This window comes from Mangifera indica, chromosome 3 (genome assembly GCF_011075055.1).
Source record: "Mangifera indica cultivar Alphonso chromosome 3, CATAS_Mindica_2.1, whole genome shotgun sequence".
In the NCBI taxonomy this organism is placed as follows: Eukaryota; Viridiplantae; Streptophyta; class Magnoliopsida; order Sapindales; family Anacardiaceae; genus Mangifera; species Mangifera indica.
In genome coordinates this window covers 584,752-607,748 of record NC_058139.1, presented here as the reverse complement: position 1 = coordinate 607,748, position 22,997 = coordinate 584,752, and the positions used below count along the sequence as shown (strand labels likewise).

Genomic DNA, 22,997 nt, shown 5'->3' with positions numbered 1-22,997 from the left:
TGGGGGACTAATAATATTGCCATAAAAATATTCTAAATTTACAAAAGCGGAACAGGTCACTGAGAGGTTCCATGGTCTAGTGGTCAGGACATTGGACTCTGAATCCAGTAACCCGAGTTCAAATCTCGGTGGAACCTTAATTTTTCACTTTGTTTTTGTTTCATTTGGCGACGACACGTCGTCTTCAATTTTACAATGAAAACGTCATATAACCAGGAATATGTATCTCATCTCAAATTCAGTGGCTCTCATGACACCTTTTCCTGTTTTTGAACTGAAGCTCTCTAAGGCGTAGGAAGGAGTAGAGAATGGCTGCAACAGCCCTTTTCTCTGTACCAACGCCTCACGAAACTCAACGCCCTTCCATCACTCTCTCTAACTCATGGTTTTATCCCTCATTTACTTCAATCAAATACCCTTTCAAGCCTTCAACTTCAATCCTTCACTCCTCTTCTTCTTCAGTTTCTGTTGTAGAAGAGGACCCCTCTCCTCCAACCTCTGATCCAGTTCCTGCCTCTGCCACCAAGGAACCTGGCAACCTTCCTTTTAGGTAAACGCTTGCTCTTTCCCTAGTCTACAGCTCACCCGGATTCTGTTCTGGTTATTCACACTAGTAACAAATTTGAGAAACTTAGTTATTTGTTTCAATTTTTAGCTTCATCTTTGCTTTTCACCCTACTAATCATGTCATCTCACATGGGTTTTGTATATTTTAGTTTGTATGAATTTATTTTTGAAAAAAAATTACACCTTTGAGATTATTGGTTATTGGAAGGCTGTATGAATAAGAACTTAGTTTAATTTAAGTTTCTGGAACAAATTTTTGGACAGTGGTTGTAAGGGGTGTGGCAGACAGGAAATGGAGAGAGGATGCAATGGTGAGGGAAGGATTCAAGGTGGGATTGCAACAGTTCCAGGGTTTGGTTGGTGGCCAATAAAGGCTTACAGGCCCTGTCCCGGATTTCTGGCATCTGGTGGCCGGTATCGGCGACAGGGGCAAAGCATGGATGAAGTTGCCTTTGGAAGGGGTGAAAGAAGACCTCCTGCTGTGAGTACCGGCAGTGAGGTTGAGTCAAGGTGATTTCATGCCTAGTTAGTTTCATTAAATTTGTTTGTAGCGTCATTTTGATGACTTTGCCATTACAAAGAATGCACTTACGTAGTGTTGATGGCTTGAATGTTTTAACTTCTAATAACATGATTTGATTTAGAGGCATCATCACTGAAAACTTCTTGGGAGTCCTCGCATTGTGTGGCCTTGTTGTACACTACATTAGTGTGCAATGATAGAAATATGATGTGTTATGTAGTCTGTTTGATGTCAAAAGAACTAGTAAAAAAGGACCTTCAAATTACTATATATGCCCAGATTGCTTGTATCTGTTGGTGAATCCAGTTTGTTTGAGTTCAATATGTGGTATGTCATTAAGGTGCATTTCAGCTTTGTGTAATACAGTATCTAAGATTAGTTCGTTTATATCTGTTTAAAGAATTTAAGCTGGGAATTTTACATTCAAATCACTCTTTTATCATTAACAAAGACATACCAAATGCACGCTGTAGTAATAGCCGATGCTTCATGAGTCTCTTCTTATGGCGTGTGTACATTTTTTACACTGTTTTAACCAGCAAAACTAGGAAACAGGTATCTGGAAGATTCAGGCTTCGGTGCTTTTTATCTGGTATTTTTTTTCTTCCATTGAAGGGTTGTGGCCAGTTGAAATCCTATTAACTTCATTTGCCTGATTGATCTTTCTTCTGTCATTCTTTTCTAAATCTGCATTTAACATTTTGCTGAATTAACAACTTTGAGCTGATATATTAATATGTACACTTGCAGCAAAAAACAAGGTCCAGTGGAATTCAAGAAGTAAGCTTCAGTGAAAGAGATGTGATGTGCCTCTCTGTAGTGTTCGAGTTGGTACATAGTTTCGTTGAAGGTTGCTCAAGGGATGATTCTTAGAATGTGCAGAGCCCAGTAGCATTGTTGGAGGGTGATATGTTGGTGTAGGTTTTGTGTGCCATTTATGATTCCTCATAATTTGCTATTGACTATCCTATTCTGTATGAAAAACTTAGACTAGTCTTCATGTAAGAAAGTAGATTCTTTTGTGGTCAAGATGAAAGGCAATTTACATTGCAGTGTCAATTTCCATATTGTATATCTGAAAGAGATTGACCTCCTTGCTTCTCTCATATTACAATTTATTTCTCTGAGAGCCTGAAAAAGAGGTTATTGCAATTTTGTTCTCTCAGGGCCTGAGAAGAGGTGGCTTAAGTTTGACTCAAATTTGTAATATCTAGTTTGACTTAGTGCATAGTTTTGTTGGAGGTTAGTGACAAGATCAATAATACTACCAGTAGAGTAAACAGTGTCACAGGTAGATAAATAGAGCCTCAAAGAGATAATAGAAATATATTCAAAATCAATTATGAACCAAAACTCCAACTAGAATCGGACTCATTTGAGTCAAATGTGTTTTTGAGTTCGAATTTACTCAATCCGAATCTATCTCTGTACTGAAAGAAACATTAGTATGTTTTTGGATGATTTTAACCGCAATGATTAAATGGCTTTTAATTCTGGAAACCGTGCATCATTATTGTATCTAGTCGGCATATAGTTTAGCTATATGAGTGGACCAATAATAATAGAACACGTCAAAATTTACACTACACCTTTCCGTATATGATAACCCCGTTTTCACATCATGCGGATGTATCCTTTCGGCTACTGCTGTAGAGCTCTGACGGCGAATTTCATACTGAGGGAAACAAAAAAACCCCAAAATGGAAGCAGAAATGAAGAAGAAAATCGAAGAGACGGTGCGGAAAATCCTGGAACATTCAGATATGAGTGAAACGACAGAGTACCAGATTAGAAAACAAGCCTCCGAGAAGATGGGTTTGGACCTCTCTCAATCGCAGTACAAGGCTTTTGTTAGAACCGTGGTCAATTCCTTCCTCGAAGAACAAGAAGAAAAGTCTAAACAAGAACAAGAGCAAGAGGTGGAGCAAGAAGAACAAGAAGCTAAGAACGTAGATGAGGAGTATGATGATGAGGGTAATCTCATTATTTGCAAGGTTAGGTTTTTTTTTTTTGGGTTCTGTGAAATTTTTTTTATTTTTGTATAAAATGCTTTTTGTTTTTATGTAGCTGTCTGATAAGAGAAGAGTGACGATTCAAGATTTCAGAGGGAAGACTTTGGTTTCGATAAGGGAGTATTATAAGAAAGATGACAAAGAACTTCCTTCTGCTAAAGGTTTGTCATTTCGGATTATTCTATTTCTCTTTCTTTACTCTTGGTTATGTATTTTTTTTGTTGAGTAATTGGAGAAGAAAATGTAGGAACCCATTTGGGAGAATTAAAAAGAACATCTGAGACTGTTAGATCATTAGTCTATTTGTTGTTATTGATTTATAGGCTCGAGTGTTGGATAGATTGGCTGTTATTTATTGACTATTAGCAACCCAGAATTTCAGCACCTGCTTTAGAACATAAATAACAAATTCCGAGAAAAGTTAACACTGGAAACAATTGCTCTATATATATATATATATAGAGAGAGAGAGAGAGAGAGAGAGAGAGAGAGAGAATTCCTCAATATTTATGGAAGTCTCTAGCAATGTCCAAAGATGAAATAGTAAGAAAATGCAGCAATTCGATGAGTCCGGACCAACCTATCAGCCTATGGCTATCCAAAACCAAACAATCATTCTCCTTGCCAATTTCCTGTAATATCCCACTTTTGTTTCCTCCTTGTATCTTTAATTTCCTCCTAGAGATGAACCATTGGGGTACGTGGCACTCACAATGATTGGAGATGGAGAAGCTTCCAAACTCTCATTTCCAGCTGTGGTCCCTTTGTGCTCTGATTTTCTGCCCTCTACCTTACGCTTCCCTCTTGGCTGAGGTGCTAACATTGACACTGCTTGAGCTTAGCATGATTAGGAGAAAGTTGAATGGAAATATGTTATTTATTGTGGAACCATGTGCAAATATTTTGTAATCCTCGAAAATTATAGGTGGTGAACAAGGTCAAATGACACTGTTTCATTGCACAGTTAGGAATGATAAGGATTTTTTTTTTTTTTTTGGGTCCATTTCTTTAATTTTATCTGCTTTACAATTCATTGTTCTTAAGTCATGCACAGAAATAAAAGTGGCAGTATTATCTAAATTTGCTAAAAATTTTACTTTCCATGTGCTGCATATGTGTAACAGAGTTTTCTTTCAGCCTTTATCTTTACCTTCTTTGGTGTATAGGTTTTATGAATCTTTTTTTTATATGAAGCCTCTAGCCCTATCAAGACCTTGGGAATTTGAGAATGCTTTGACAAGTTTCTACCATACTATTGTTGATTGGAGTAAATAGAGTATATACTTAATGCACATAGAATTCAAATATTATTCCCATTTGGACACCGTTTCATGCTCTTTTGTTTTCTAAGTGTTTGATTGATTTCTAAGATGTGTTCATTGGTTGCTGTTTGATGGTTAACATTCTAACCATGATGTTATTTGAAGAAACATAAGGGATTCTTCAAGTTCGGGTACTTTACTTAGTGTCGTGCTTTACAGTAAGATTCTGTTATACTAATGCTCCTATATCATCTATTAAAAAGAATAATAGTGTTGTTCCTATGAGCTAGATTGCATAAGCTAATTCACACTTTCTCCAGTATAATTTGATAAAATGAATGGTGCGAGAATGATTTTGCTTCTTCTCCAGGACCTTTTTAATCTTCTTTATTTTGAGAAACTACATAACAACATTAGAGTAGAATCAACTATGAAATTTTCCACCAAGTACCTCCATGTTTTTATAAAATTTAAAGTATTTCATTTACTCCCCTTTAGTATGATGGGAGTCTTTAATGCAACTTTAATTTAGAAACGGTCTAGTAGCAATTCGTTACAAAGGTTCTGTGAAGATCGTAGTATCCTATTGATTACAGGTTGATGTACATTCTTCATTTGTAATTAAACATGTCATTTCAGTCATAGACTTTCATTCTTAAGGTACAGATATTTGTTAATATCAAAAGATTAATATGGTTATACTAACTCCCTTTCCCAACCACTAGATTGACAGAGCTTGTATTTTTCATGTTTTATTTGTATGATTGCAATCTGTATTCTGGGCTCTGGCTAGCCGCATTTTATCATCTAGATAATTTTGTGGTTGCTTTGGTAAACAATGAGTGAAGGTAATATGATAAATGTAATAGTATGTTCTGATGATCTAAGTTTGAATTTCATTTCTGTACCTCAGGGATAGCCTTGACTGAGGAACAATGGTCGGCCTTAAAAAATAATGTGCCTGCTATAGAGGAAGCTATCAGAATGATGGAATCAAGGATCATGTGAGAGATCATCCGGGAGTCATTATTCTGAATATCCCACTTGAATATGTACTTTTGTCTTTTGAAGCTCTAGTTTCCCTGGGTTGTAAACATTAAGTGTTAATGTCTCCACTTGGGGTTTCTTATGAATATGTTGGAACTCTGTAATAACGATTCCCCTTGGTTGCTAAAAGTCTCAGAAAAATATTAGCTGACTACCTAATTTTATGGGTGGAGTTGATTCAAACTAAGCCAAGCTGGGGGCTGTCTCAAGCTTGAATTGAAGTCATAATGTTCAAGCTCATTTAAACTGGTATACAGTATCATTAGAGGGTTATCAATGAGATGAACATTATTGTTATAATAAGATAAACAGTGTCATTAAATGAAATGTGTTGATCTCACACTAAGTTACCAAATATGAGCTTCAGTTTGAAATTGGCTTATTCAAGTCCAGTCATGGATTTGATCCAAGTCACTTTAAATTAGATTCACCCATATTCAATTTAACTTAAACATGAAAAGAGACAAATACCCTAATAGAATTATTTTTCATAATTCTACAGGAAACAAAAGATTCAACATAGCAATCTCCATTTTCCCTTTGCATATGTACATGATGCTTGGCCAAATTAGCCAAATGTAAAGAGCTAGAAAATGCCTTATTTGAGCGATAGCTAAGATTGCAGTAACCTGGTGGCTTAAGGATCCTTATTTTCCACTGTCAATGGGCACCTTGATTGAACACATTGGAAAATACTGGCTTCCTCCAGCCCACCAGCCAAGAGATCTTGGTCCGCCTGGGCGTGAGGTTAGCTGAGCTTGCAGCCGCTATTCTCATTTTCTCAATCAAGGCCTCTGTGTTAACCTCTTCTGAGAAAATTTCTCCCAACTGCTTTGTACTGATTACCAACTTCACTTTCCAAACACCATTCCCTTGAGATGGCAACACTTCAAGAGCCGATCCACTTCCCAAACTGTCAACAAAATCTGCAGACGACACCTTTGGTGGCTCCATCTGCTCCATCCATTTGAAGCCTGGTTTCTCAGCTACCTCTACCAGTTGTTTCTGCTGCTTTCCAGGGGAAGAAGATGGTAAAATTGGCCGCTAAGAAGGTGTTCATGATCAGCCAAAGGTGTTGAGACATGGCCTTGTGGGAAAATAGCATAGCCTGGATAGTTTTCAAGAATCTCTTTAGCTAATTTCGGGCTCTTCAACTCTAGCATAGTCCCGGAATCTGTTAAAATCCGGATGGACTTTAAGAAGCCATCAGCCGTCCCCTTGAAAGAACAATTACCCATTACAAAATTTTTGCAGCTTGTCACAAGGTCTCAAGCTGTATTTTAACTGTGGAATCTGGAGAGAAAATTGCGGTGTGTCAGACAGAAGAGACATTAGGGTGATGTATTTTTCAAAAATTAAATCGGCGCCATGTGAGAGTAGACCGTTGCAAGGATTAATGCACAGAAATTGACAATAATCCAAGGGAAAGGAATAGAATAATTGATTAAAAATACTAGAAAAACGACATACTAGAAACAGTGCAGTTCAAATTTCATGGCTAGGGGTTATGCATTTAACCTGTGTGCTGCTGGATTCCCTGCAAATAGGGCATCTAAATTTTTCTGGGTTCTTCTGAGTTTTGCAGTTGAGGCCAAATTATGGACAAAATTTTCACATGTTCCATAATTCCATAACTATTAATGTCCTCAGTTGGGAGCTAAATAAATGAGCATCAATTAGGTCAATCAATCCCATTAAATCGTGCTCAATGTTTTGGCAGGCTGATCCTCCAACTACCCTTCAACATATATACATCTACAATATATCCATCCCCAAATTAAATTAGTAGCATGGTGATGCATTACATGTCCTAGTAGTTTTGCCAATTTTTCAGATCTTGTCTAACCGGTCAATTCACAATTCAGGTCCCGGTTTCAAAACTGTGAGGCTCTTAAACTTATCAATAAAATTATTTAAGACTTAAATAACCTAATTAATTGGGTGCACTTTCATTGGGGGATACTCCAATATTGGCGCAAGGAAAATGCAATTATTGCACGGGAAAAGGACTATGTCCGACTCATTTTTTACTCTTATCTCAAACACATACTTACGTCTGATAAAAAACTCAAACACCCATCTAAAGTTTAATCTTGTTACATCCACCCACATATTTTCTGTTATATGAAGGGACAAATTTGTCATTTTATCAATAATATTAAATAATTAAAATTTTATCTCATTTTTCCTCCATTAATTTGAAAAACTAATATTTGTCCCCTAAATTAAGTTTTAAAAAATTCACTTTTTCCCCTTAAAATGTAGTCACTTTTTTCGGCAACGACAGAAAAGTTTTCATCCAGAGGTCAACCACCTCTAGACGATGATCGTCGTCCAAGAAGGACGACCGTCGTCCAGATCTGGATGACGAACGTCGTCCAGATCTGGATGACGAACGTCGTCCAAATCTGGATGACGAACGTCGTCCAGTAGTCCAAATCTTTGGAGGACGAAGCGTCGTCTAGAGAAGGGACGAGCGCTCGTCACTCTCCCTCCAGCCACGTCGTCGCCGGTGGCCAGAGGGAAGTGAAAAAAAATTAGAGATTTGGGGGGTGAAAGTCACTTTTCAAAGTTTAGGGATGGGGGAAAGTATAACTTCTAAAATCGGAGGGGGAAAATATAATAAAATTATATCAATAGAATGTAAACAATAAAATGACAGTTTTACCCCTCTATTTAACGGAGAATTTGATGGTGATTTAGAGATGAGTGGGTGTTTATATTTTTCATTTGGTGTGCGTATGCTTTTGAGATTGGGCTAAAAAATGGGTGGGAAATAGCACAGAAATTAATTTCTTCCTTTGTTCACCTTGAATATCCTAAGCCACGCAGCTAAATTTGTCTGCAAATATATGACAAGGCCATAGCCAGCCACTCGTAATTTGAAGATGCTCTTCAAGTCCACCTGGCTAATCTCACCACCACACATCAATCTACGGCTTATAACATAATCGGTAACCAGATAAACCCCTTTATCACTGCCACAGAATCTCTCACATGCGCCATTAACAAACCTTCTTCTCAAAACTCTCAAAGGTCAACTCATTCTAAACCCACGAAATGGGTTGTGCATCATCAAAACGAATTGAGGTGGCCGCCGTGGATGTCTACCGTCCAGCTCCTGCTAGTTTTGCTGTGTTTGATATCAACGCCATACAAGAGCCATGGCTAACGGCGGACAATGATAAGTCTCAAGAAAACCAAGAGAAACCCACTCATGTGCCTGCTTCAGTTCTCGAGAAGCTCAACAAGTTCGAAAACGATGCTCCTCATTCCTGGGACGAGGTTAGCAAAGCTCTCGAAGACCTCAAGCCGGCTATACCGACTCCGCCCATTAACAACGCCGTCTCCGCCATGCAAAAGCTAACCCCACTTCGGAAGAGAGTATCTTTTCACACACTTGAAGAGTTCGACGAGAAGATATCTTCAAAGCAAGAAAATAAAGAACTGAAAAATATTCAGTCAATGCGTACAGAAGAGACGAACAAGAAAAAGCCCGAGCCAAACAAGTCCGACTCCGAGCCGCGAGTTGAAGTCGGGCTCGGAGGAGGAGGGCATAAACCAGTGAAGGAGAACATATTCATCATTAAAGACAGACGAGAGAGAGAAAAAGAAGGGAAGCAAGTAATTTTCGAAAAGCTCAGACGAGACCCATTAAGCGACTTCCCAGAGAAGTGTCCACCAGGCGGAGCAGACTCAGTGGTAGTCTACACGACGTCGCTGAGAGGAGTCCGTCGCACGTTCGAGGACTGTGCACGGGTGCTGAACATATTCGAGGTGCACCGGGTGGTGACGGACGAGCGAGACGTGTCGTTGCACGGAGAGTTCTTGAAGGAGCTAAGGGAGCTGGTGGGAGAAGAAGAAGCCAGCTTGCTGCCGAGGGTGTTCGTGAAGGGGAGATACGTGGGGGGATGGGAAGAACTCAATGAGTTGAACGAGTCGGGGAAACTCGGGAGGATTGTGAGAGGGGGGCGCTTGGAAACAGGGATAGGGAGACAAGGGTGTGGAGGGTGTGGAGGGGCTCGGTTTGTGCCGTGTTTGGATTGTGGTGGTAGTTGCAAGGTTTTGGTTGATGGAGTAAAAGAGAGGTGTGGGAAGTGTAATGAGAATGGCCTGGTTCATTGTCCTGCTTGTGCTTAGCGGATCCAATTTAAAATGGGCTTTAAAAAACTCAATTTGAAAGTTTCGAATCTTATTGTGTTTCTGTTAAGTGGTTGGCTGGCTTGTATGTATACTTTTTTAATTTTGTTCATGTATAAGAAAGAATTTGCTGAATTTCGGTTTTGGGTGGTTGTGAAAAGTTTTAAATAAATAGAAAATTGTAAATGGCAAAGGTATAATTTAAATGGTGTATATTATTATAGGTTAATTGTAAAATGAAAGGGCCCAACCGGTGACCTCTTGATCTGCAGTCAAATGCTGCCTCTACCACTGAGCTATGGACCCTTTGGGTTGGCAGTATTTCAGCATTACTTTATATATAAAATTTTATTACTTCGTAAGTCCATCCTTCAATAAGTATCGGCCAATTTGGACGGGATCAAATTTTAAAATGATTTAAACCTTTGGGTTAGAACAACCCATGATGAAACCTGGCAAACTAAACCAAGTCACACTGTTATGTAAAATTTTGTAATTATTAAGATTAAAAGAAAATGAAAAAGCAAGCACCTTACCCTACATTTCCACTTTGTTATATATATATTGTGTTAATTTTTATTTAATCTATTTTTATTGATTTGATTATTAAATAGGAAATATAAAAATTTTCAATTTTTAATCCATTACAAGGCATGTCATGCATCATACAAGATGGAATCCCTTTTTTGTGTTAAATTAATTTAGTTTAACATATATAAATTTTGCTTATGTCATTTCATCAGCGCAATTGGTGGAGACTCAAATCAAACCTTTGATCAACTCAATGCTTGATTTAGATTTAAAAGGATATTTTTAAGAAATAATAGGGACATGATTTAAGAGATTGGACAATAATAACCTCTCTAATCGAGTAAATAAGAATAAGGAATAGAAGTTTAAAATAAATAAAAATAAATTATACAATAAGGTTAATAATTATCAGTGTCCAAATTCTTATAAGACAATGACAATTGTGGAGTGTCTTGTCTTTTAAAAATGTACTGGTAGGGAATAAGGATGATGAATGACACTTATCACTGTTATTAGGTTTCAATTTACTGTCTCTATTCATTTGTCTGGTCAAGCAGCACCGCCAATAACTTATTCAAAACAATGCTCTAATCTACGCTCAATTCGATCAACAATATCTGATCTCATATTCTAGGGACTAAATTATGGGTGGATTCGAACTTTTTCAACCTCGAGTTAGAGGTCCAGGGTTTTGACAGAAATCCTGTGAAGTTTGAAGAAACCTGAAGAAGAAAGAATAGGTTTGCTTGTAGACTGAGTTATGTGGAGTAGGTGGCGGCAGAAGATGATTTGTTCTAGTGAGTCACCACTCACTACCGACTGCAGTTGCTTATTATTATTTCTAAATTTGAGGTGGGTGGGGTGGGTCGAGTCTAAAGACTCCCGAGACAGACATCTCAACCACACTAGTGGACCGAGTCGTGGATTTCAAGTTCATCAATGGCGCCCGCCTAACCACCCCCTCTGAAAGAGTCTTCTTCCCTCTTATCCCATCTTGTAATAAGGGCTAAAATTGATCCGAATAGAGGTAAAAGAAGGGGTTGACACATTCAATTCAAATTCTAAATGATCAGTTCAAATTCGGATTCCCAAAGTGATTCAACCCAAACTGTGTTTCGAATTGAATTGACTTGTAAAACGGCTTCACCGTGAATTTCTCAACTACCCCAGCTTTTTTCTCAACCGGTCCCTAACAAACTTTACTTGAGAATCACAAACTAAACTTTATCGTAAGAAGGTTGAGAAACTGTGATCAACAAAACTAAACTTATTATTTTGCTTCCATAGTTCATAGGCAGATGAAACTTTATAGTATCAAAATATTACATAACATTAAAAAGGTATATTTCTATAATTTCAACTTATTTATGTATAAGCCAAACAGAAGAACGTAAAGGCCAAACATAACGGCAGCCTCAGGAGAAAGTTATACATCAGAAGGCCGTGCATACAACTCCTTTGATTCCTTCATATTCCCTCTGGACTCTACCTCCCACTATATTGAATCCATACTCAATTTCTCCTTTCTCTGCGTTGTTTCAACAGACTCTACTTCTTCGCTAACTGGTGTATTTTGTATTAGTAGAGGATTGCTTGGTTTTGGTCACTTGCTTCAGGGTCTTCTTCTTCGAAAATGTCCAAGAGTGAAAGTGCCTGTAAAACAATGAACAAATAAATAAATTCCCACCAATACAACAAATTGCTTTCATTGAGTTGCAGAGCTTGTCATGTAAATTACCTCTGGCACGTTCAGTTCAAGGCGAAACTTGGGGCCGTCATAGTGGTGAAGAATTGGCCTGAATGAGTCCTCTTCCAGTGGGGCACAATTTTTTCTCTTCAAAACTCGGACCTGTACACAAACAAAAATGTTAACAGGAAAAAAATGAAGAAACAAATACAATGAATTTCAAGACAACCCACAGACATCAACATGAAAAGAAAAAAAGTACCTGAGCCGGGAAGCGTGATTCGCCAGCGCATTTCTTGTCCTCCCAGGCTGTAGGATCAATGTTTGTTCCTCCAAAACTAGCGGCCTAAACATACAGAACAAATGATCTCGATCAAACATGTACAACTCAAGATTCCTGTTGAAATATTTAAAGGAAAATAAAAAGTTTCAGATCATTCAAAATACCTCAAAAATTCCATGGAGTTGGTGGGTGGAGTAGTTATAGAGGAAAAGGGGCAAGCCTGGGGTTATAGCCCGCACTGAATCGCGGTAACGTGGTGGCAAGCCTATAAACAATAACAAAAGAAGAAATTAGAAACGAAGAGCCTAGAGATCAAAGGAGCTCAATTCTTATAATAGTGAATTTATAAGAGAACTTACCAAAGAGCTCTCTTTTGAGATTCTCAGCCATAGTATCGTTGTTGCAGACGAAGATATACCCACCAATGGTTTCATTTCTGGGCAAAGCTTCCGATGGTGGCAGTGTCTTAAACCTCTTATCAGCTGCACTTTTCTCCTTGGTTTCGTTATTATTGTCGCCATCTTTGTTCTGATTCTTCCTGTAGCTGTTCTTCTTGCCGCTTTTGCCTCCGGATTCATGCTCTTCCTTATTTTGTTTCCCCTTCAAATTAACATTCATATAATTGTTGTTAGTAATACCAAAATTTCCAAGCTTTGAATATATCCCCTTGTTGAATCCTCCATTGATCCCTACGTTCTTGTGAGAGGCGCCGGCGCCGCCAACAAGCGGCCCGATCGGACCCAAGCCAAAATCTTTGACATTAATGTTGTTATTGTTGTTGATGCCCATCTTGTACCCCTCGCTGATGCCCATCTTGTATCCATCGTTGAACCCATCATTGAACCCGTTAAAATCGGATCCTTTCATCGGCTTGTGCGAATTCACTTCACCGCCGACTCTTATATCGAAATTCCTCCTCTCATCAGGCCTCTTCGACACATAATTATTGCTCCAAATCGAATCATTCAGCGACAGATTAGCCAAGTTTGACGTTTGAACCCTGAGCTGGTCACTGAACTGCCAAAACGATTGCTGATTGTTCTCCATCTGAAACACCGAAAAAAACCCACTTCCAACACAAGCAAAAACGAAATGGGTATTGCTTATTTACGCGTTAGATGTAGAAATAATTCCCAACTTCAAATAGGGGAAGAAGAAATAACAGAGGAAAAGAAAGTTGAAGTAGTTGTGAAATGAGAGAGAGAGTGGGTGAAGAAAGGAGAGTTAAATAAAGAGAGTTTAGACTGAGTCGAACTGGAAATTTCCCGGAAAGTGAGAGCGGATAGCTATTTTCAATCAATAATAAAAAGATAGCGTGTGGATTTGTCAAAGTTCACAGAAAGTCTGAAGGAGATGAGGAATTTTCTTTTTTTTTTTTTTTTTGGGCTTAAATTAAAATTTTAGTTGAGGAATACAAGAGTGATGACGACGGCATCGACGCGGTTTTAGCTTATGACGTGGCGGACGATGGAGAGGGGAGAGAGTAAAGATTGAGTAAGATCGTACGGTGAGGGTTGGTGTTTTTGTTTTTTGGACATTTTCTAGAAGGTCTTCTAGGGGCTTCGATGACTTCTTGAGTTTTGAGTTCACACATGAGAAATTGTAATTACAATTATGTCCCTAATGATAAATTAATTTTTGTCTATTAAAATAGTGAAGTAACATTTCCAGGGTTGCCTAGAGTTCAACTAATTGATTTGAGTTTGATCTGAACAAGTTTAATTTAAATGAATTTAAATTCGAATATAAAAGTTTTATATTATTCAATTTAAATTCAAATTTAAAAGATATTTAATTTATTAAGTTTATAAGTTTAAAAAAATTTAACTCAAATAAATTGAAATAATATTATTTTGATTAATATATATTAAAATAATATTTTTTAATTAATTTTAATTTTTAATTATAATTTAACTTGAGTTTGACTTCTTTTAAGTCTAATAAAAAGAGTTAAAGTTGATTTGATGTAAGTTCAATTCAAATCTATCTTTAAACACGACATAAACCCATATTTGGTTTAAATAAGTGGAAATCAAATTAAAAAATTTTGGTATAGCCACATTAGAGCTCGTCTCATTGACATTATAATTCACCAACTTGAGGTTGATCTACATATAAAAAAAATCAATTTAAGATTGACAAATTAAAATTTAAAATCAATTTAAAAAAAATTAATTTTACATTTAATATGAGCTAAGTTAAACTCGAATATTTAAATTAATTCAAATATGACTTATTCGATTTGAGATCAAATTCAAGTTTGGATAACTCAAGTCAAATCAAATCCTAACAAATATAAAAAAAGGTACTTTCCAATTCAAATGGATTACCTTGTCATTGATCTAAACCTCAGGGGCTGATTAGTTAGAGTTGCTTTTTTGCTTAGTGGTTAAGGCTGGAAAAAGGTGCTCAAATACGCGTAACCTTAACACTACATAAAACGTAAAGTGTAGTTTTATCATCACTTAGTTTGTCACGTGTGAATTTTGGGACTTAAAGTTACACGTGGAAGAATAGATGAATAAAAATAAATAAAGTTAATTGTAATTTGCAATTATTAAGTGATTAAAGTGGGCCTTGATTATGACCAATATATCAATGATAGGCCCACAGGCAAGAACGTTTTGACGTTTAGAATCCAATGCCTGGCAGAGGTGGACATGATTTTAACCAAGTTAATTATATAGTTGACTTGAGTTTAAATGAAAATTGTAATATTTGATTTAAATTTATTCGAATATATAATATTATCATAAAATATTTAATAGAATAAATAATATTATTTTAAAATAAATAATATTATTCATAATATGAATAATATTATTAGATCAATAATTAATTAATTAATCTTGGATCGAGTTAATAAACTAAAATCAAAACTCTAAATCGATTCATTTGAGCTTAGCCTTGGTCCACCCCTCATTGCCCAGTGTTAAATATAGATATGAACCGGTGCAATGATTTTACAACCAAACAAGTGGCAGAAACTAGGGACGCACTTGGCACAAGGATTAAGAGATTGCCGACATTGTGGTCCCTTAATCGGAAAGTTAGACTTTGAAAAATTGGCCCGTTGAACAACCTTTTGCGCTTTCCCAATTTGGGCCAAAATGAAATGGATTGCATGCAAGAATTTGAGCCTCTTTTTTGTAAGACAATCAGGGCTTAGGCCCAAACCCAAATCCCTAGAAGGGCTATTGGGCATCAATAAGCTCAACCCATCAAAGCCCAAAATACCAAATAAGTACTGCCTATTTGTGTTAAATAGAAATGGATTTGACTCTAACCGAATTCAAACAAGGCCTACTTGAACCAAGTTTAAGTCCTTAACAAGTGCTTCATGATCAGCTCAGCTCACTTGATTGGTGATGAGTTTATTGGAGATTAAAAAGATGAATTTGTCAGTAGATTTTTGATGATATGATTGAATCAAGTTAACTCAATTTAATTTTGAGTCGAGGCTATTTTTGCTTAAACTTGGCTCTTTCAAACTAAATATTGATCCAAGCTTGAGCAGTGCAGACAACTTACTTCAATAATTAGTGCATATTTAAAATGATTGGTGAGAATAGAGTTACATTTGAACCAAATCAAATAATATTAAGTTTGAGTTAATACACATATATAGTGTTGGAATATATATCAGATTTATAAGTATGAAGATCGAAACTCATATTACACAAAATCAATTAGTTTGTGTTAAAATTCAATCTACCACACTTATATATAATTTATTTATATTGATTTTATTAGATGTAAGATTCTTTTTTAGTGTACAATCACTATAGGCTATTAGACCTGTCTTTTGACTAAGTTAGTTTGGATGGGTGCCGGTTCTTTGACTTGTGTTTTAATACTATATCGAAATATATATTAAACCTATAAATATAGAGATCGAAAGTTATATTATACAAAATCAATTGACTTATATTAAAGTTTAATATATTATACTTATATATCACTTATTTATATTTATTTTATTAGATATGAGACTCTATTTTAATCTCCAACATATGGAGTTTGAGTGTAACTCAAAAAATTATTTTTAACCTTATATTTAAAAATATATGTATTCAATCTCTATAATTTATATCTTTATTGATAATGTTTCAAAAAAAAAAATGATAATATAGATGCAAATTTTAAAACTTTTAATTACCTATTAATATTTATTCCATTCGAACCATGCACACACGATCTCACCTATACAGCCAGGGTCCAGCATTGATTTAGATTTCAATGGCGGTTAACACAACCTCCCTATTTATTGAAGGGTCTGTCGTACTTTTATGATACAACGTTGGTGAAATAATAAACAAGTGAAGTGACACGTATCAACTACAATCAATATGCAATGAACGACCGGAAAAGTAGTTGTTTGGGGGTAGTTAAGCGGTTGGAACTAAATGAAGATTTTGAAAATGGGATGGGAAGTGTCTCTGGAGAAGATCGCCAAGCATTTTGTTCCTTTACCCAAGTAAACGACATGACGGATTATCCAAAACCTGAGATTCGATAAGCATACAAGGAGCTGTCTTTGGTAGCTAGGTTCTGACAACCCAAAGTTCTCAGCTTTTCATGTTTCTATATGTATCATTTTTGGAGTATTAGTTAAAATAAAGAAAGAAAGAGCAACTGGGGAGACACAAGGGAAGGGAAGGAAATGGCTAGTACATTTTGTTCTTCTAAACTTTTTGGAACCACTGAAGCCAAAAGCAATGGGGTTTCTCTGGCTAAGTTCAATGGCCTCAGACCAGTGGAAAGTATGCATTTGCCAACACCTGGGTATAAGCCAACTGGGCTCATTTCTACTTCAGGTATTACTTATATATTAGCCTTAGTTTGTTTTGGGTTCTTGAATATTGATGGTCTATGTTTAAATTGTTTTCAAGGAAATATAAACTAGGTTAAAATTATAATAGATGTTTAATACTCTTAAATAAATCTTTTATCGTATAGAAAAAATATTAGGTATGAATGAATATCTTAAATTACTTAAAAAATGATAACAAAAAATGAATGATAACTAAAGATTTGTTAAATAGTTTGAAAGTTCTCTTTTTATTAATATACAAAAGACAAAAGAAAAACCGTGATAAACTCGGTACCCAAATAGTGTGCGTGGGATATTGGATGAGGATGCCTCTTTTCTGTCTAAGACTAATTGCAATAGTTTTTGTTTCTTGTTGTATTAGAGTTCTGAACTGGTGTTGTTGATTACCATAGTCTTCTTCTTGTTAATTGAGTCATTTATGGATCGTTATTTTTGCTGGTTGCAACTGGAAATTCTCATGTTCAATTACGTTAGTATATTCTTACCTGGTAGAGGTTTTAAAAGGAAACTTTATTATCCTTTTTTATTTTATTTGGAATTTGATTCTAGTTCAATTTCATGTCATTGTGGCAGCTTTAAAATGCAGAAAGATCAAGGCAATGGCTTCCCCAACTGTTTCAGCTCCCAAGCGCGAAACCGATCCCAAAAAACGAATTGTTATCACTGGAATGGGTGTTGTATCAGTTTTTGGGACGAATGTTGATATATACTACGACAAACTTCTCGAGGGAGAAAGTGGAATCAACCTAATCGATAGATTTGATGCTTCAAACTTCACTGTTCGATTTGGTGGTCAGATCAGAGATTTTTCTTCTACAGGCTACATTGATGGGAAGAATGATCGTCGTCTTGATGACGTGTGGAGGTACTGCATGGTTGCTGGCAGGAAGGCCCTTGATGATGCCAACCTTGGCCCTCAAGTTCTTGAAACTGTAAGTCACAATGTTTTGGTTACAAAATGTAGCTCTCCCAATATATTGTAGATCAAAAGTCCTGAATTTTCTATATTGGTATGACGCAGATGGACAGAACAAGAATTGGAGTACTGGTGGGATCAGGCATGGGAGGCCTAACAGCTTTTACCAATGGCGTTGAAAATCTTATTCAAAAAGGATTTAAGAAGATATCCCCATTTTTCATACCCTATTCAATTACTAACATGGGGTCTGCATTGTTAGCTATAGACACTGGCTTGATGGGACCAAATTACTCCATTTCTACAGCTTGTGCAACTGCAAATTATTGCTTTTATGCAGCTGCAAACCACATAAGAAGGGGTGAAGCTGATATCATGGTAGCTGGTGGTACTGAGGCTGCAATCGTACCTACTGGTGTTGGTGGGTTTATTGCCTGCCGTGCTTTGTCCCAAAGAAATGAAGACCCCACAAAAGCTTCAAGACCTTGGGACAAAAATCGTGATGGTTTTGTCATGGGAGAAGGCTCTGGTGTGCTGGTAATCACAATATAATTGGTTCCCTTATCTTTAAGTTTTTCATATATGTCAGTAGTACTAATGGTGCTTCCTGAGAACAGATATTGGAGAGCTTGGATCATGCAATGAAAAGAGGAGCTAATATAATTGCTGAGTATCTGGGAGGCGCCATAACTTGTGATGCTCATCACATGACGGATCCTAGGTCGGATGGACTTGGGGTTTCATCTTGCATAGCCAAGAGTTTAGAAGATGCAGGAGTTTCCCCTGAAGAGGCAAGCACAGCCATCGGTCTCATTTGTCAATGTCTGCTCATGTACAACCTCATATAAACATGGTATATTTATGGTTTGCAGGTGAACTATGTGAATGCTCATGCAACATCAACTTTAGCAGGGGATTTGGCTGAGGTTAATGCAATTAAGAAAGTCTTCAAGGACACATCTGAGATTAAGATGAATGGAACTAAAGTGAGAAGCATGCCTACATATTAGATTCATAGTCCATCACAATTTGATTTTTTAACAGTTTATGAGTTCACATACTATTTAACCGATTTTATTTTATCATTTTCTAATAATATAAGATACTTATACATATCAAATATTTTTCTTATATTTTATCAATGTAAGATTTATTTTAGGGTATTAAATCTTCGTCATTGATTTGTACCATAATACAAGATTATGGCTTGATAACATGTTTTGCTTTGCGATGGTTTCAGTCGATGATCGGACATGGGCTTGGGGCCGCTGGTGGATTGGAAGCTGTAGCAACTATAAAGGCAATCACCACTGGCTGGCTGCATCCAACCATTAATCAAGATGTATTGTTTCGTCTCTAAGCTCTCAATTTCCCTAATTTGACTGTATCTATCTACAAATTTATAACATCTTTCTAAACGCGCCTTATCCGAATACATTTCTTTCTGTGGCTGGCAGGACCTGGAGTCTGAGGTTACAATTGATACCGTTCCAAATGTGAAGATAAAACATGAAGTCAATGTTGGTAAGTGTTTTTCCAAGCTTAGGGGTGGATTCGAGCATATCTCAATTATCAACTCATCTTGTTCAAACTCAAAATGAACGATATATATTGAGCTCGAACTTGAGTCATGGGTATGCAACAATATCAAGCTCAAACTCGAATTTTACAAACAACTAACATATAAAGATAAAACGATGTTGTTTCGAACTAGTGTTATATTATATAAACAATATAAAATGACGTCGTTTTATTATAGACATTAAACAACGTTGTTTTGTGTCTCTGAAAAACGTAGAGCAAAACAACATTATTTTTACTCAGAATTAATATATCAAAATGACATATTTTGTCTCTAAGTTTATCACATATGCAAAACAATGTTGTTTTGTTTTAAGTTCGAACATGTATCTACAGTATCGAACCCATACAAATTGAGTTTGAGCTCATGTCTTTTAAAATTCATTGTGCTTGAGTTTGGGCTCGAATTTGACTCTTTTCATGTCAAATTGAGTTTGAATTGACCCAAATTCAAACTTGATTAGACTCATATCCATCATTATCCAAAGATATTTTTCATTCTAGAGTAGTATAAAACTTTAACAACTTATGTTTAATTCTGTAGCTATCTCAAATTCATTCGGCTTTGGCGGTCACAACTCAGTGGTGGTTTTTGCTCCATTCTCGCCATAAAGAAACTCAAACCAAGTAGTAGTCTTCTTTTCCTCTTTTCTCTATAAAGCCATTGATTTTAATCAGGTGTTGAAATAGTCCTGGAGGACACTGATAAAGATATAAACCGGGTGAAGAATTTGCTCATGCTTTGATGAGTTTTCCAGACAATGTATCTTCTTTGCCAAATTCGTTCAGTCTCATCATCACCATGTTTGTTTAAATAATACAGTCCTGTCATTTAGTCCTGTTTCATTCAAACTTCTTAAACGTTGCCTCAATACACAGACGTTATTGTTTTTTCCTGGATTGAACAGTATCACTGTACACATAAAAACATGAAAAAAAAAAAAGTTACTGGCACAGAAAAACAAGTCCCCTTCCATTATCATCAGGCAGGGGAGACTTCTCAAATTTTAACACCACTTATTAACCTAATACAATACATAAAAAAAAGTAGGTTGGGTATATTTTACACTACTCTTAATTCAGATAGTCGTCAAATCAATCCACTTGCGACCGGGATGTGTCAATGCTTGCTGACTGTTAATGCTTGAAATCCCAAATATAACCTATATATAAGTATTATGTTGTGTCAAAACAGACCGAATTGAGTTAATTAGGTTATATATAATTAGGTTAAACATGTGAAATATATCTATTCAGTGTTGTGTTTTGATATGACGCGATTTGTTTCTCAATCAAATAAATATATTCAAATTAAGTATTTTCAGAATGATTTTAATGTGGGTTTGGATAGGGTTGTGAGTCTTTCTATCCAAAATCGAAAATGATATTATCCAGAAAACTCTAAATATCTAGTATAGGTTTAAGTTGGGCAAGTTGGCAGACAAATAGATTCCTCTGAAGAATCCAGATGTTATTCCATTTCCATCCAAGTCCATATTCTTACATTTGTAGATACTGTTAACCACTAGATTAATTATACTAATCTAGCTTTAGAGCCGACATTCAAGTTATTTAAAACCCCACTTGCAGCTTGGTGGTGATTACTGTACTTAGTAATGAAAGTGATTAGTCATTACAACAAATCACATGGCCATCTTGATGTTGACATTAGCAACAAATCATATGGGGGTGGTGGATTCTATTCGAATTGTTCGAGTTTGGATCATTGTTTAGTTTGAATTGGTTCAAACCTTTTTGCCATATTAGCATTATCGCATCAAAACTTGTTGTGTCTGTGATTCTTAGTTTTCTCAACTAATTTGAATAAATCAAACTCAATATCAAACTGATTTTTATTTATGTTTGACTAAATTTGAACTTAATCCGATAATAAAATTAGATTAGGACATCAATGCCTAGAAACCCTTATCGTTTGGGCCCTTCAAAGTAATCGCATCATAAGCTTATGCCGACTCTGTATATATATATATATATTCTAGGGAACATATGCTTCTTTAGGATACTAACCTTATCTTATAATTAATTAATTTAATCACTTCCAAAATACAATTATTTGAGTATGTAACTTCCATCTCACTTTCTAGTTTTAACCTCCTTTCTTGCAGAATCTGGAATTTTTTCTTGTTTTTTTCAATAATTCTAAATCATCGTTTCATCATTTACATTTAAGAGTAAATTTAACTTAAATCAAATTCAAATAAAACCAAATTTGAAATTGGTTTAAATTTAAAAAAATCAACTTAATATCTACTCAAAATTGATAAGTTAAGACTTAAATTAGTTTAAATTATTTTATTTTAAATTTGATCCAACCCAATTCGAATTTAACTCATTTTATGAAAATAAATTCAATTTAATATATTAATTGTCACAAAGAGACACTATATCTTTATACATACCAATCAAAATACGATAAAGTCCGGTTTCATCTTTTAACATACATATTATTTGTCTTATATTCATATATTAAAAATTTTCATCTTTAATATAAAACCATGAAATACTAATTTTATATATATGTATATGGTTGCTTTTGGTCCAATCAACCAATGTCTAAATGAAGAACAAAATTTCGAAGCCCATAATCAGAATAAGTGGTTTTAATGGATCACTGACAGTTAAAAAAAGAAAAATCATCATTAACAAGAAGAATAAGATTAGCAACCTTAATTCAATTTGATTAACAATAATGGAATTTTTGATACGATTAGATTCGGTTCAAATTGTTTGTGTTTTGATTTAGCGAATCAAATTCAGACTAAGAAATTCATCTCATTTTCATAAATTAATTGAATTTAAATTTCAAACATTTAAATTCAATTAGAGTTTGAGTCTCAATATATTTACCTTGATTTCAAGATGGGTTTGAATTGAACTTGATTAAGCTAGGCGGATTGAATCCAATCCTAGATTCTGGTAATTTATGGATATTGACATTTCACTAAAAGGTGCAATGTAAGTGGTCAAGCTTGGAAATTTTCATGAACAAAATTGAAGTCTTCTTCTAGTTGTCATCCATCTCAATTTGACCAACGGATTAGCATAAATCATCATGTTTAATTTAGTTCAAAGACTAATTATGCTTAATCTTGGTATTGCTAGTTGGTAAACTAACATCAAATGACTGATTTAGCCATGAATTTACATAAATTAACTTATTTGCCATTAATAAAAATAACAAAGATAAGAATGACTGAATTACAATAATATTGTTTGAATGTTGCACTATACTCTAGAGTTACGTATTAGAAATGCATCATTAATTATTTTATTAAAGGTATAATTGATAAGTTACTAAATTTTATCATAAAGTACAATCAACAATTTATTTGGTTATCTAAATATGATATTTGAGTCATTTATTTCTAAACAAGAAGAGATACCCTAATAGAAACGAAAATATGAACTGTTAAATTTTTTGTAATAAAAAAATGTAGATAAATATATTATTGATTTGTCCAATGTTTTATGTATTTTCTAAACCCTTAATTATTAAATAAATGTTAAATGGTTTGAATTATTAGGAAAAAAACTCTAATATTTGATAAATATTTCATTATTTTCCTCAAAGGTAATGAGAGAATTTTTCTTGC

The 22,997-nt window shown here is 35.4% G+C and overlaps 5 protein-coding genes and 1 non-coding gene across 6 annotated transcripts; 5 read left to right on the top strand and 1 right to left on the bottom strand.

Annotated features, from left to right (window-relative positions):
• Window positions 1-65: 65 nt before the first annotated feature.
• On the top strand, window positions 66-137 carry TRNAQ-CUG. Its single transcript has one exon. It is a non-coding gene; the product is annotated as a tRNA-Gln (tRNA).
• Window positions 138-225: 88 nt separating this feature from the next.
• Window positions 226-2,242, top strand: LOC123211903. Its single transcript, XM_044630871.1, has 3 exons — window positions 226-550; window positions 832-1,077; window positions 1,841-2,242. The coding sequence occupies exons 1-3, from the start codon at window positions 309-311 to the stop codon at window positions 1,872-1,874; spliced, it is 522 nt and encodes a 173-aa protein (XP_044486806.1). The 5' UTR covers window positions 226-308; the 3' UTR covers window positions 1,875-2,242.
• A 473-nt stretch (window positions 2,243-2,715) lies between these two features.
• On the top strand, window positions 2,716-5,691 carry LOC123211904 (RNA polymerase II transcriptional coactivator KELP). Its single transcript, XM_044630872.1, has 3 exons — window positions 2,716-3,084; window positions 3,158-3,263; window positions 5,278-5,691. Exons 1-3 carry the CDS (start codon window positions 2,791-2,793, stop codon window positions 5,370-5,372), a joined length of 495 nt encoding a protein of 164 aa, XP_044486807.1. The 5' UTR covers window positions 2,716-2,790; the 3' UTR covers window positions 5,373-5,691.
• A 2,589-nt stretch (window positions 5,692-8,280) lies between these two features.
• Window positions 8,281-9,686, top strand: LOC123211902. The gene has a single exon (XM_044630870.1). It carries the CDS (start codon window positions 8,472-8,474, stop codon window positions 9,549-9,551), a length of 1,080 nt encoding a protein of 359 aa, XP_044486805.1. The 5' UTR covers window positions 8,281-8,471; the 3' UTR covers window positions 9,552-9,686.
• Window positions 9,687-11,329: 1,643 nt separating this feature from the next.
• On the bottom strand, window positions 11,330-13,351 carry LOC123211901 (B2 protein-like). The gene is made up of 5 exons (XM_044630869.1): window positions 12,412-13,351; window positions 12,217-12,317; window positions 12,032-12,115; window positions 11,821-11,931; window positions 11,330-11,735 (listed from the first exon to the last, which is right to left on the bottom strand). Exons 1-5 carry the CDS (start codon window positions 13,097-13,099, stop codon window positions 11,661-11,663), a joined length of 1,059 nt encoding a protein of 352 aa, XP_044486804.1. The 5' UTR covers window positions 13,100-13,351; the 3' UTR covers window positions 11,330-11,660.
• A 3,106-nt stretch (window positions 13,352-16,457) lies between these two features.
• LOC123210588 (3-oxoacyl-[acyl-carrier-protein] synthase I, chloroplastic-like) lies at window positions 16,458-20,283 on the top strand. The gene is made up of 8 exons (XM_044629043.1): window positions 16,458-16,869; window positions 17,460-17,818; window positions 17,908-18,339; window positions 18,420-18,593; window positions 18,675-18,788; window positions 19,043-19,144; window positions 19,260-19,326; window positions 19,928-20,283. The coding sequence occupies exons 1-8, from the start codon at window positions 16,716-16,718 to the stop codon at window positions 19,993-19,995; spliced, it is 1,470 nt and encodes a 489-aa protein (XP_044484978.1). The 5' UTR covers window positions 16,458-16,715; the 3' UTR covers window positions 19,996-20,283.
• Window positions 20,284-22,997: the final 2,714 nt, after the last annotated feature.

Excerpts from the sequence above, each read along its gene's own strand:
- LOC123211901 (XM_044630869.1), bottom strand. The coding sequence starts at position 13,099 with ATGGAGAACAATCAGCAATCGTTTTGGCAGTTCAGTGACCAGCTCAGG. Across the intron at positions 12,116-12,216 it reads AACTCCATGGAATTTTTGAG|GCCGCTAGTTTTGGAGGAAC; the intron begins GTATTTTGAATG and ends CTGTATGTTTAG. Across the intron at positions 11,932-12,031 it reads AATCACGCTTCCCGGCTCAG|GTCCGAGTTTTGAAGAGAAA; the intron begins GTACTTTTTTTC and ends GTTTGTGTACAG.
- LOC123211903 (XM_044630871.1), top strand. The coding sequence starts at position 309 with ATGGCTGCAACAGCCCTTTTCTCTGTACCAACGCCTCACGAAACTCAA. Across the intron at positions 551-831 it reads CCTGGCAACCTTCCTTTTAG|TGGTTGTAAGGGGTGTGGCA; the intron begins GTAAACGCTTGC and ends ATTTTTGGACAG. Across the intron at positions 1,078-1,840 it reads GGCAGTGAGGTTGAGTCAAG|CAAAAAACAAGGTCCAGTGG; the intron begins GTGATTTCATGC and ends GTACACTTGCAG.
- LOC123210588 (XM_044629043.1), top strand. The coding sequence starts at position 16,716 with ATGGCTAGTACATTTTGTTCTTCTAAACTTTTTGGAACCACTGAAGCC. Across the intron at positions 17,819-17,907 it reads GCCCTCAAGTTCTTGAAACT|ATGGACAGAACAAGAATTGG; the intron begins GTAAGTCACAAT and ends GGTATGACGCAG. Across the intron at positions 18,789-19,042 it reads TTAAGATGAATGGAACTAAA|TCGATGATCGGACATGGGCT; the intron begins GTGAGAAGCATG and ends CGATGGTTTCAG.
- LOC123211904 (XM_044630872.1), top strand. The coding sequence starts at position 2,791 with ATGGAAGCAGAAATGAAGAAGAAAATCGAAGAGACGGTGCGGAAAATC. Across the intron at positions 3,085-3,157 it reads GTAATCTCATTATTTGCAAG|CTGTCTGATAAGAGAAGAGT; the intron begins GTTAGGTTTTTT and ends GTTTTTATGTAG. Across the intron at positions 3,264-5,277 it reads AGAACTTCCTTCTGCTAAAG|GGATAGCCTTGACTGAGGAA; the intron begins GTTTGTCATTTC and ends TCTGTACCTCAG.
- LOC123211902 (XM_044630870.1), top strand. The coding sequence starts at position 8,472 with ATGGGTTGTGCATCATCAAAACGAATTGAGGTGGCCGCCGTGGATGTC.